The sequence below is a fragment of the Dipteris shenzhenensis genome, chromosome 1 (assembly GCF_047967505.1).
Source record: "Dipteris shenzhenensis isolate YYH24624 ecotype China chromosome 1, Dip_SZ_1.0, whole genome shotgun sequence".
Classification (NCBI taxonomy): Eukaryota; Viridiplantae; Streptophyta; class Polypodiopsida; order Gleicheniales; family Dipteridaceae; genus Dipteris; species Dipteris shenzhenensis.
In genome coordinates, this window is record NC_141596.1 from 70,109,556 (window position 1) to 70,123,076 (window position 13,521).

The following is a 13,521-nucleotide window of genomic DNA, read 5'->3' on the forward strand; positions in this document are numbered from 1 at the left end:
CCCCTTCTATTTTGGTTCTTTCTCTCCCAAACACACTCACTCACACACACTTTCTTTTTTTTAGGACTCTCTCTCTCTCTCTCTCACACACACACACACACGGAGTTTGCAAATCATTCGAACTTTCCTATACACGGCTTCCATCACATGTGTTGCAAATTAATCATTTATTCATCTTGACAATTGTTTTCCTTTGACAGAACCAACTTGAAGGCAGTGCTCATGAGTACTTGTACTTGTTAACTTGCCACTTGAATTATCACTACCCCTTGGATTACCACCCTTGGATTCTTGGACTTTTACTAACTCGTGAACTACTACCTACCAACTCTTGCTCTTAGACTTGGACTCTATTACTACCTCTTGAATTACCACACTTGGGCACGAGGACTTTTACAAACTCGTGAACTATCACAGGCTCTTGTACCATAAACACACATACACATATGTGTATGCAACACACATACACACGTACACAAAAACACACACATGTGTGTTCTCACATGTATGCATCACATAGACACATAGACACATGTAAACCACACATACACATACACATACACATACATATATGCACATGTGTACACATAGGCATGGCGTGCATACACACCATGCAAACACACACATACACATGTAGATGCATACACAAAACACACATAGACAAGGCGTTTACACACATATATGCAAGCACACAATCACATGTGCACATAGATGCACACATATACACACATGCAGGCTTGTGCACACACGTTTGTACACACACACACACACATATAAATGCATAACACACGTGCAAGTGTACACATACTCTTTTTTCGTTTGGTAATACTTATTACTATGTATACGAGTGCAACGCATACACATATGCATGCATGTATAACACACATACACAGACTTGTATACATGCACGCAAAAACCCACGTGCATGTTGTGCACACACATGAACTTCACTTATGTTATATAAGTATGCACGATAGAAAAGGAGAAACAAAATAAAAACGATTGAGATATTATACATAATTTTTAATTATGCAACAATGCGCTGGTTTCCTACTTGTCCTTGATATTTTACATGACCAGCCTAACTAGCCTCGTGTCATGATTCTAATGGCTATTGGAATTGCTCAAAAGCCTGATCTCTTTTGTGGATGCAAAGCTCTAGAAGGGACATGCTCAAGAAGGAAACAAGTTATTCATATGGACCAAATATGGAGTAATTAGACCATGAAGTGCGCTTTTTGGGCGACTCCCTCTTATTTTTTCATCATCATCATTATCAAGTATTTTTCCTTCCTTCTCCTTCTTCCATTTTCCTATATTAGCTCCTCCACTTGGCCAACCCTCCAATTTCTTAACTCCTTACTTTCTCGCTCCAATTCCTCCTCTTCTTCAGCTTGAACATCTTCGACCAAATTTGGGGATTCTAGCCCTCCAATTTTTATGGCAACAAATAGAGTTGGAATCTTTTTGTCTAATATGCTTCTTCCATACAATAAAGGCTATCGATGCCAGATTTGATAGAAAGAGATCAACATTGCCATCCCCTTGTCGTTTACTTGGCATTCCAAACCCATAACTTGGGCATGCCTCGTGTGCAAGGACGAGAGAACATCATCACAAACGAGTCCTGATGTTGATTTTTACGACTAAGGGAGAGCGATAGTAACCCAAGGCCATGCCCTTACACCCCTCTTATCTAGGGATGTGTGCTAGGACATTGTGGATGGCAACAACAACCACACAATCTTGATAGAGAGTCACTTCTGAGATGACCTCATAATAGCCAAAAGGTCACCATCACCAAGATCCAATGGGCTCCTCTTCACAACAGGTAATCGGGGTTTTCTTTGCTTAGTCTGTTTGCAAAGTTATGCATCTATTGAGAAACTTCTATTAATTCTTGAGAAACACCAAGCAAATTAGCTTTTAAAAGGAGCTACGGATGCTAAGTAGAAAGAGAAAAACCGTCTGTAAGATGCTTGTAAGAAAAGACCAAACTGTTTCTAGAGAGCCTAGCTCACTAATCTATGGAATAGGAGCTTAAAACCAGGGTGGTGGTCCATACATCTAGCAAATACCTCTCACGAAAAGGGGGTAAAAGACTCATGCAAGCCAAGACTTGCAAAAAATGCTCTCACCTTTCGAATCCTAAAGTACCACGCTCCCTGGTGACATTGCAGATTGAAGATGATGTCCTGCCTGATGGCGATTAGGTAGCCATTGAAGGGACCTATTGTCTACCCATCACCTGACTGCACCAAGCGACCCAGACGTTCCAAGTAGTGATGTTGGACAACATTTTCCAAATGTAGACCATTTACAAGAACAGAAGAAGATTGACTGCAAGGATGCAAAATCTTGCCGGATGAGTATAAGTGTAGGAAAATTTTCAATCATGAATAAAACTAATTTGGAATCCATACAAGGTAAATACACAAATTCATTTAGATGATAATGTTAGTTAGATGCTAGATTGAGCTCATGGAAGGAAGAGGCAAAGCTACATAACAACTCTATAGAGCTATGGGCAAAGTTGAACATTGAGATCATGTATGAATTAGAGAATGCAGGCATGGTATTCTTCACATGATCAAGGTAATATACGAGCCCAAGGTGGGCAACTTGGGTGTAGGATGTACTAGGCAAGTAAAAACTAGATATCTCATACCTATATATAGTTTGCTTGCCCCCCTTTCTCTAATGTTGATTTGAGTTATCAATTTGAATATCATTGCGTGTTCACAAGTTACACACACACACGCGCGCACAATATGTATGCATGTGTATATATATATATATATATGCTTGCACAATTAAAATCATATACTTTTATCTATATGATAAAAACTTATATTTATATTTATATGTCAATAGAACATCTTATTTGAATAATTATAATACGTACCCTTCAAATCTGTGGAAAATTGTCCATGCAATCCAAGCGTCATAAGAATTGCTGGTGGCGAGCAAGAGGTTTTGGGGCTATAGATGAGGAAAGGAGAGACTTAAATTTTATTATTTTTTTGTACGCAGGTAAATCTCTTAGACTGTAATCGTATACAAAGTGGTTATGTCATTGTTGCAGGTTTTCAGTAGCAATGCCAACTAGAGCGCCAATGCCACCAAGCACTGGAGCAATTTGGATGCGACCATGCAGTATTGGAAGGAGGAATTGGAATGCGAAACATAGTGGTGCTCGACACACCTTCCTACTCATACTCATCCCCATCACAACGTGAAACACCAGTGCACAACTCCTCCCTTAAGAATGTGTGAGATTATGATGAGGAAAGTGGGAGCAACTTACGTTTGGCACCATGGGGTGTGATAGAAGCTGTTTCGTGAGCTCTAGTATTGAGAGGCAGTTATTTTTTAGGTAGAGTCTAGACGTTTGTAGACAAGTGATGCAATAGCAACAAAGGCTTGAAAGAAACTTTCAAGGTGCTCACAGCGAGGAGCCAAGAGCAAGATAAAGCTAAAGGCCATGAAGATGATTTGTAAAGCAACTGAGTACGAGAGTGGTAAGTAAACTAGCCGAAGAAGTATAAAGTCGAGCTCTTGAGCCAGGTGCAAGTAACACACAACTGAGCAAAGTTTGAGCACAAGTAACAAGGCCAGCATGAGAACATAGATAAACCGAGTCAAGGGGCTAAGAAAAGAAGGCACATTGATCAAAGAGAACCTGTAACCCGTGAAAAAGGCTCCAATAAGAGGATACACATGAAGCATTATGAGAACACGACTGGCAAACCCATGTCGCTAAGGAGAGTTGCCAACGTTGTTGAATCTCGCTTCAAAGCCCAAAAAAATTCACTTAGTTCAAATCAGTCTATAAAGTCTTCGATGATCGGTATATATGGGATTGCAAGGGACCTGAGGATTGTGTAGGTGAAAGGTGGAAGCGGCATCCAATGAGGGTGATGAGGACAAATTGTAGAGAACAAGAGCTTGGCCAAAAGCTATCAAGCACAAGCAAGCTTGGTCATGGTTGAGGAAGAATAAAGTTAGGTGTTAGAATGACACTAAGGCATTTGGGGATTGATTGGGCAAAAATTCACAAACACAAACAATGATAGATCATCTTTCTTGTGTGCTCCTACAAGTTATTCAATGATAATCTAGAATCCTTCTTGTGTTTAAGCATCTTGACTCGTAATATGCATCGATGCTATAATCCTTGCTGGTAATCTCTCGGTTGCATTATACAAGGCTGAATGATATTTCTCCACTTGCTTCTTAATCTGATTCAAGCTTTCATCAGCCTATAGTTTAATCAAGCTGTTTGATTGGTCGTTTATAGGCATTATGACCGGTTAGTAGCATGTCTTTGGTACTCTGGACAGGTGAAGATTGAGAGAGTTGGCCCCAACCTACTTTCTCACCTTAATGGTTCTAGTTTGTTTACATCAAAAGCTGGACAAATAAAGTATTAGCAATCAGTCATGGTGATTTTACCGGTGTTCGACTACGATTACAACTATTGACATTTAGGTAATATGCCAATATTTTATCTATTCGCAAGACTAATCCTCGGTGCTAATATTCTTGGCATTTATATTTTCAACATTATCGCGTCACCTAGGGAAGGGTCCGTTCCCTCGAATTATAACTCTTTGGGAAAGGAAGTGCGTTGCCTCCCCCGCCCATACCATGTGTGGTTATAATAATTATATATTACATATTATCATATAAATATTTTCAATTGCTCGTCCATTCAAAATTGCTTGTTTTGAATCTGAATTCTTACAGCATTCCTCTCTTTTAATGCATGTCATCGATGTGATTATATATTACATATTATCATATAAATATTTTCAATTGCTCGTCCATTCAAAATTGCTTGTTTTGAATCTGAATTCTTACAACATTCCTCTCTTTTAATGCATGTCATCGATGTGAGGGAGCAAGGAAATCCAACATGGATGCAAGATCAAAGGATGACGACACCTTTATTCATATGGTTGTAGTCCATGTGACAATATTGTATAGACTGCAATGAGGATCAGTTATTGTATCGCCTTATTCATGTATTTGTTGAGCTTCAGCTTCCAAAATATGGACATCACGAAATCAATAATAAATCACCACCCCTGACATTTGCAGGGAGGATCGGAGCCTGACGGCCCTGTGTCGCATCTCATGTCCACTAGTTTACTCATTTGCTTTTTGCCTTTAAAATTTGATAAAATACTAGGATTCAGCTTCAATTTCAAGTTAGTAGTTATGTGCTTGATGACAAAAAGGTTGTCTTCCCCCACACATCTAGTTAAGTACCCTTATTATTTTTAATATGTATGATGATAATCCATTTACTAAGGAGACAAGAAAGATTGAACGCTTGAGGGTATAACCTTGTGGCTCAATGGGATCTAGAATTTTGTACTTTATAAGAGAGAGAGAGAGAGAGAGAGAGAGACTTAGAATTTTGTACTTTATAAGATTGAGAGAGAGAGAGAGAGAGAGAGAGAGAGAGAAGCTTTGAATTTTGTACTTTATAAGATTGAGAGAGAAAGAGAGAGACAGAAAGAAGCTTTGTTATTGTTATCTAGAGCCTTATGTCACATAGAAGCAACAAGAGAGAAGCGTTTTAGGAATAGCACACTTTTAAAGCCGTCCTTTGAACTGAAAGAACTTGTGGGGAGTACGAGTGAGTGAGTTCGGGGGGGGGGAGAGAATAACTTCGATCAAGGCAGGGAACAAAAATTCTGTTTTTGAATGTGGTGAGTAAGTGTCAGAGGTCTTGTTTGTGGGCTTGAGCACAAAACGCTGGGAGGTTTGGAGAATGTTGGATTCCGGTTGGTTGCAGGTGGTGGTGGTTGGTACAAGCTGTCTGGCTCTCGGTTACCTGATCGGCAAGCGCGGTGCTCGCTTTTACAAACCAGATTCTCCTTCCTCGATCATAGACTTCGACTACGATGGCAAAAAACAACGTCACGACGTCGATCACATGGCAGAGACCATGGATGATTTTAAAATGGTGGGACGCTTGTTGGTAGATCGTTTAGGAGTTTTTCACTCTTGACAAATGGCTAATCCGTACTAGTCACCTTGAAGCGCTAATGGCGCCCTTCAAGCTGCAACACAGCTTGCAATTTGTCATAGCTTAATAGGCGACGTGGTGGATTAGTTCACTGTCAACTTATGAGCTGATTCAATGCAATGGTGCAGGTATTGGTGGTGCGAAATGACTTAAAAATGGGCAAAGGCAAGATTGCTGCACAATGCAGGCAAGGCTTTGGCTCCCAACGATGTCATACATAATTTGTGTATTAAATCTGTTATGGCGATGATCAAAGCATGTTTAAATACGAACATACGTTCATACGCCCAAACTTACATATCAAGCAACATGAAAACTTATATAAGGGCCTTAGCACATGGGAAGAAATAGGATGGGAATGGGAAAAGGTGGTTCCGTGCATATTTGTATCCTATTTCCATCCCACCATGTGCTAACCAAAAAAGAACTAGGGATGAGTTTAGGTGGAAGAGGACACATGGCATCATTTCAATTGTTTAAGAGGTGGGGACCATGTGGGGACAAGGACACATGTCATCCTTCCATGTTTTTGAATCCTCAAAAAAGGGGAACCCATTTTGGTTGCCAGGGTTTAAAGGCCATGGTCCAGGATGGGAGATAAAGTCACTACTCCCATTCTAAATCCATCCTAGACCACTTGGTCTAGGATGGGAGTAATGATGACAAAAAGATTCCCATCCTAAACCCATGCTAGCCCCATCCATGTGCTAAGGCCCAAAGACACAAATCAGAGTCTTCATATCATTCCGAATGTTGGGATCACAATGCATCCATATTTTTGTATTGAAATTCTATCGCTATGTGCATACGCGTGTATTTTTTGAAAGATAAAACTTCCAGTCGCATTACCGAAATTGCTATTTGATTGGGCATTTACTCACAAAACACCTTAGTAGATCAGCCTAAAAATTTACAAATTACGAGAGGGCTAAGGCTTGTTGACTTCAATGAAGCCACTGTATGTTCAATATAATCTCATGAGGTGCCTCAAACCTGTAATCTTAGACCTATCCTGTTGTCTTCTATCTTCTCGGGAAGCCCTACTTGTTCTTTCCTCACAAAGTAGGCGGAGGAGGAACTCTAAGCAAAGGGGTTAATTTGGATACGTTGATGCTAGTTCTATAGATCTGACTTCCTTCAAAAGTAGGGTTGTTCGCCTTATTCCTCCTATCCATTTGTAGTCGAACACAAGGTGATGTTGTGGATATGGGAGCAGGGACATGTAAGCTTTGAGGGTTCAGTCTTTCTTCTCGTTTCTTTGGGCAGCTACGTTTCGGAAATGCATGGATCATTGGAATCTTTCTGGCATAGTAACAATACTTATCGATCTCATAGGTAGTACTTTTAACTTTTTGGTTCTTGCAAGCCACTGAATATAGTTTGAGTCCTGATACTACAAAATGTCTTCAGTGATTCTTGGGTAAACCTTTCTTTATTCCATCAATCTGTTTATCACATTGTTGACTCCTGACCTCAACCTTCGTGCCAAATATATTCTTACAGGGCATCTATCAAATCTTTTTCTGGATTTGGCCAACAAAGACTTACTTGAAGTACAATGATTGCAAAGTTTCCTTCCATCTCTCTCTTAGCATTCGCTTTGGTCTGAGTGGTTTGCTCCCCCTTGCCCTCACTCTGTGTATACGTTTACCCATAGTGTTGATCTCCTATAGAGAGATGTGGCACTTGAGCATAAAACGATGAAGACGAGAAACCCGAATTTTCCTTATCCTAAGCCAAATGGCAAGAGAATTCTGATCATTAGGTTCTTATATTGTTTTAGAAATCACCTGGAGGCCCCCATTTTCTAACATCTTAATGGATGCTCAAGTATGTATGGGTGTGTGAATTTGTATGTGTGAGAGCATATCTTTATACTATGGTCTATACCCACTGTTGGGAGCTGATAATGTCAGTGGGGATGTCATAGTAGCTAGTCATTGCTATGCGTGATGTTGCTATGCGTGATGGAGTTATATAGTTTCCAACCGTATGAGTGACTATCATGAGATTGAAACTGCACTATGCGTTGTGTTTTTAGAGGATGAGTATGCGCATGTTCCTGGATTCATCTAGATACATATCTTATTATTTTCTATCATTTGTGCCCTTACTCATGATCAAAACCAACTGAAAAGACCAACTTAATCTATTGGTCGAACAACTCACAGGTCTCGAATATAGCCACACAAATTAGTCAAGATTACATCAAGTAACCCATCCATTGCAACCATCTTTTTTATTTAATTCCTTTTTCAAAAAAAATAATTTGTAAGATGTTATAGTCTTATGAAGGTGTATGACATGCATCATCTACTGTGTTGCCCACTATTCCCATTTAGGAGATTTTGTTAAGCCACGTCCTTAGTGTTGGTGCATCAACAACTGTAAATAATGTTGCTCCAAATGATGGTCATGCTCTATTTGATGGTAGTAATCCTGATCACAACTAGCTTTCTTTCCCTTTGATTTAACTGCGCATTACCTCATTGATTCACAATTTTGGGCTGCAGATTTCATCCAGCTGCATATGTTTGCCATCCAGTACCTGAATCTGAGTGAAACATGTATCTTGCCGCATTCTTGGAGATTTTTGTCCCTAAGGGTTTGCCCTTCTTTGTGTGTTTGTTCTTTGAGGCTTTGAGGCAGAACAGGTGGTATTTTATTAATCTCAAAAGAGAAAATAATATCTGGATCTGTCTGGCCAAGACATATTCTTGACTATATCAGTCCTCTTGAGCAAGATGAAAACAGCAAAACACTGCAGGTGCAAAAAGACTAGTCCATCTGAATATTGGACTGCAGTTGCTCTGATCTTCGACCGAGTTGACTTGGGATGCCCATTTGTGGCCCTTTCACACTCGACACTTTGCTTTGAGCGCTCTTGCATATGAGGACTTACTGGCTTGTCTTGAGGGGCCAGGGCTGCTTGAGGAGCTTTGCTGCTGAGGGCTTTCCATGCTATTTAATATTCTGACTCGTTTCTGAGAAAGACGAAGAGGATACATGCCAACTCACCTCATCGTTTGTCTCGAGGGCGCTGGTGGCGCTATCAGTGCTAGCAAAAGACACGCTTTTGGCTGAAAGGGAGCAAAGGACACACTTTTGTCCTTGTAGCTTTTGGTGCGAGGGAGTTCCCCTGTTTGTCATATAGGGATTATTCCTCACAGTACACAGATGTTTCCTCTTGAGTCATTCAGAACAAATGACTGCTAGGATGGGGTGAAGCATCTGTCAGGCGATGTCTAGTTTGAATCAGTTCTGCTGGTCCAACCTGAAATGAAGGAGAGGCTCTACTTCGATTCAATTGTGAATGGCTTGAAAGTGTCTATCTCCCTCACTCTCCTTGCCTCCAAACCCACCCGATGTACTTCATTGAAGTCTCATGATTTGGAAGTTCTATTACATCTGCAGAAGAGAAAGGTCTATTAACATCTGCAGAAGACCAAATTGATCTGTGGGGCCAAAAAAGCAAACATTACATAAGAGCTCCAGCTTTCTCAGTCCTTTGTTCTTGTTTGCCAAGACTTAATCCTTTTCCCTTTTTTAAGAGAATAATGTGCTGCAATTCATGAGCCCTATGTGCGCACGTGCACGCTGTAGGATCGAATGAAAGAGAGAGTGCAGGTTGCAAAGAGTCGCACACGTCTTAGCCGTCATGTCAACTAGGATAATAGAAAAAGAGTGTACAAGGTACTTGTTACCTAGACCTAGGACTAAGTGTCCTAGGTGTCACATAGGACTAAGTGTCCTATGTGGCCTAAAAGGCACTAACACTACAAGTGCCTATATTTATGCCTACAAGGCACATACCATGGTCTATAGGGCATCACTAGAACCACCAGGAGATGGCCTACAAACCCCCCTCCATGGGATGGGCTGAAGTATTCTGGAAACGTCTCATAATACTTTATTTTCTAGTCATGGTGGCACATGTTCATCCAAAAGGATATAGCCACCTATGAATGTACAAGGGATGCCAGATCATGTAACAAAGGGAACCAAGTGTAAAGCTTGTCGGAAGACTTCAAACTTGGGACGAGGAAGTGCCTTTGTAAACATATGTGCTATGTTGTCCTCTGTGGGAAGATAGGACAACTCTATGTCTCCTGCGGACAACCGCTCCCGAACATAATGATAGTGAACTTCAATATGCTTGGTATGCACATGAAACACTGGGTTATGTGCAATGGCCAAAGCACTCTGGCTGTCAGTGTAGACAATAGTGGAGGATGTCTGGCGAATACCAAGATCTGTAAGTAACTGTCGAAGCCAAACACACTCTACTGTAGCAGTGAAAGCTGTCCTGTACTCAGCCTCATAGCTAGATGTGGCAACTGTTGGTTGCTTCTTGCTGAGCCAAGAGATACATGAATTGCCAAGCAAAAAACAATTGCCGGTGTGTGACACTCTGGTGTCGGAACATCCTGCCCAGTCACTATCCGTGTAAGCATGCATGGTAAGTGAACCCTGATCACCATAGAAGAGGGCTAATTCCTAAGTGCCTCTGAGATATCTGAAGACTCTCTTCACTGCCTGCCAATGTTGTGAACTGGGCATGTGCATGAATCTGCTGAGTTGAGATACTGCATACTGTAAGTCAGGTCTGGTGTGACATAAATAAATAAGGCATCCAACAGCCTGTTGATAAAGAGTGATATCACATGGTGGGCTCCCATCATGAGCTGAGAATTTGAAGCCAAGGTCCACTGGAGTAGAGATTGGCTTGCAATCATCGAACTGAAAACGATCAAGGAGCTGTCCAATATACTTGGACTGTGACATCATGATACCCCCCTTAACATGAGCAAACTGAATGCCCAAATAATAGTGGAGCTGTCCCATGTCTGACATTTCAAAAACCTGCTGCAAATCAGCCTTGAAAGCTGCAATATGTTGAGTATCTAGGCCCGTGATGAGCATATCATCCACATATAAAATTAGCACTAAAAAATCAGATCCACTCCCACGGACATAAAGAGTGGGTTTTGTGGGGCTATTCTGAAAACCAAGAGGTAGTAAGTGTGCATGAATTTTGGCATACCATGCCGTGGGTGCCTGCTTCAAACCATAAAGGGCTTTTCTAAGCTGGCATACCTTGTTTTCAGAATTAACAACCTCAAAGCCAGGAGGTTGTGTGACATAGACTTCTTCCTGTAGATCCCCATGAAGAAAAGCAGTTTTGATGTCAAGCTGGTGCACTTGCCAATGATGATGGGCTGCAATGGCAATGACACATCTAATGGTAGTAATCCTTGATGTGGGAGCAAAGGTCTCCTCAAAGTCAATGCCTTGTTGTTGGGCATATCCTTTTGCAACAAGACGGGCTTTGTGGCGATCTATACTGCCATCAGATTTTCTTTTTAATTTGTAGACCCACCGGGTACTAATGGCATGCTTGCCGGGAGGGAGATCTACTAATTCCCATGTGTCATTTTTGGCAATGGATTGTAACTCAGCTCTCATTGCATCCATCCACTCTTTGCTGTCAAAAGCATCTTTATGGCACAAAGGCTCTTCATTGCAAGCTGTAGCAAGGAGTGCAAACTCAAGAAAGTGACCATGCATCTGTCTATTCCATGATCTTGTCCGGGCAGCAAAAGGCTGATCTTGTTTGCTGTCCCTCAATGTATCAAGAAGCCATTTGGGAACTTGCCTTTGCTGTCTATTGACAGCTCTTTCTTCAATTACTGCATCATGAATAGTGGGATCATTTTGTGCTGGAAGAGAAATCTGCAAATCAGCATGGGGTACTGGCTGATCATTGCTTGTTGAAGGGCCTGCAGGAGGCTCATGTTGCTGGTCAAAGTTCTCTTCTGAGGATGGCAGAGGTAACCAAGATTCAAAAGCATCAAACATGTCAACTTTTGGCTTAGCTTTGCAGTCCACAAGAGGAGAAGCTGAATGTTCAGCAAAGATTACATCTCGACTGACAATAATTTTCCCAGTATTTGGTTGGTATAACCGATACCCTCTGCTCTCTTGGTTGTAACCAATAAATATGCATTTGATGGCTTTGTCATCAAGCTTATGTCTCAGCTGAGATGGTACATGAACATATGCAAGAGACCCAAAACTCTCATGTGTGAAAGTGAAGGCTTCATGCCTTTCCATGCTTATAAGGTGTAACAGTCTTCAATGCCCGTGTAGGTGATCTATTCAGCACATAGTTGGCACACATCACTGCATCAAGCCAAAATTTATTGGGCAAAGACTTGGCCTTAAGCATGTGGCCATCTCCATTGTGGACCTGTTTTTCCTTTCAGAAACATGATTCTGCTGAGGAGTGTAAGGAGTAGTGCATGAGTGAGTAATGCCCCGTGAAGATAGAAATGCATCAAACTCCTTTGACATATACTCCCCCCCCCTATCCGTGTTGAGAGTGACAAGCTTGCATCTTGATTCATTCTCAACCATATTCAGCCACCTCGGAAAGCATGAGAAAACTTAAGATTTGGCTTTTAAAGGATATACCCAGCAATATCTTGTGAAATCATCAATGAGAGTCATAAAATATTTGTACCCCCCAATGGCATTTGTCCTCATTGGGCCACAGACATCATTGTGTACTAGCTGCAATTTCCTTTGTGAGAGTTTTGGACAATTCTTTTGAAAAGGAAACCGATGCATCTTACCCAAAAGACAACCCTCACACACATGTTTGGAAACTGTGTGAGTTTGAGGTACATCATTTGCCATCTGCTGTGAATGTAGCTTTGCAAGAGCTCTATAATTGAGATGACCCATTCTCTCATGCCAAAGATGAGTTTCAGCTAATTCCTCCCATGCATCTAAAAATACAGCAGATAAATCAAAGAAGAAAAAATGCAACTATTGTCGCAAGCCTAGACATGACATTTCAGAATGCAAGAAGCGCATTGCTTCGGAGAAAAAGAAAGCAGGATTGACAGTTAATGCCTCACATGCTATTGAATCCCATGGACCAGCAGATGCTTCACATGCACATGCTCTTCAAAATGATTGGGCATGGGCTGTCCATTGCTCATTTGATCCCTCCAAAGCTGATGCACTCTTTACTGCTAATGACGCTCAGTCTTGGTATTTTGATAGTGGTGCCTCCAAGCACGTCACATCTTGTAGACAGTTGTTTCATTCTTTAGCAGATGCACCTCGAGGGGGATGTGCTAATAATGCTTCATATGCTGTAAAAGGAATTGGAGATGTGCAGGTCACATCCATTTCAAGCCATCCTGTCACTCTAACAAATGTTCTTTTTGTGCCTGGAATTGAAGTCAACTTGATTTCAATTTCAGCAATTGCCACTTCAGGTTTCAGAGTGATTTTTGATGGCTACAGATGCCTAGTTTATGATCTTCGTGATGACAATGCCATAGTTCTCAGTACGGTTGTAGCCGTCACGTCAACTAGGATAATAGAAAAAGAGTGTACAAGGTACTTGTACCTAGACCTAGGACTAAGTGTCCTAGGTGTCACATAGGACTAAGTGTCCTATGTGGCCT

At 41.2% G+C, this 13,521-nt stretch overlaps 1 protein-coding gene across 2 annotated transcripts in view; it reads left to right on the top strand.

Moving 5' to 3' along the window:
• Positions 1-5,500: 5,500 nt before the first annotated feature.
• The window catches only part of LOC147906301 (Peptidyl-tRNA hydrolase II (PTH2) family protein), a 40,593-nt gene continuing 32,572 nt past the window's right edge, over positions 5,501-13,521 (top strand). For both annotated transcript variants that reach the window (XM_087384191.1, XM_087384184.1), the window contains exons 1-2: positions 5,501-5,977; positions 6,169-6,227. In XM_087384191.1, the coding sequence (XP_087240317.1) occupies positions 5,783-5,977; positions 6,169-6,227 (254 nt within the window). In that variant the 5' untranslated portion in view covers positions 5,501-5,782. The remainder of the gene's footprint in view (positions 5,978-6,168; positions 6,228-13,521) is intronic.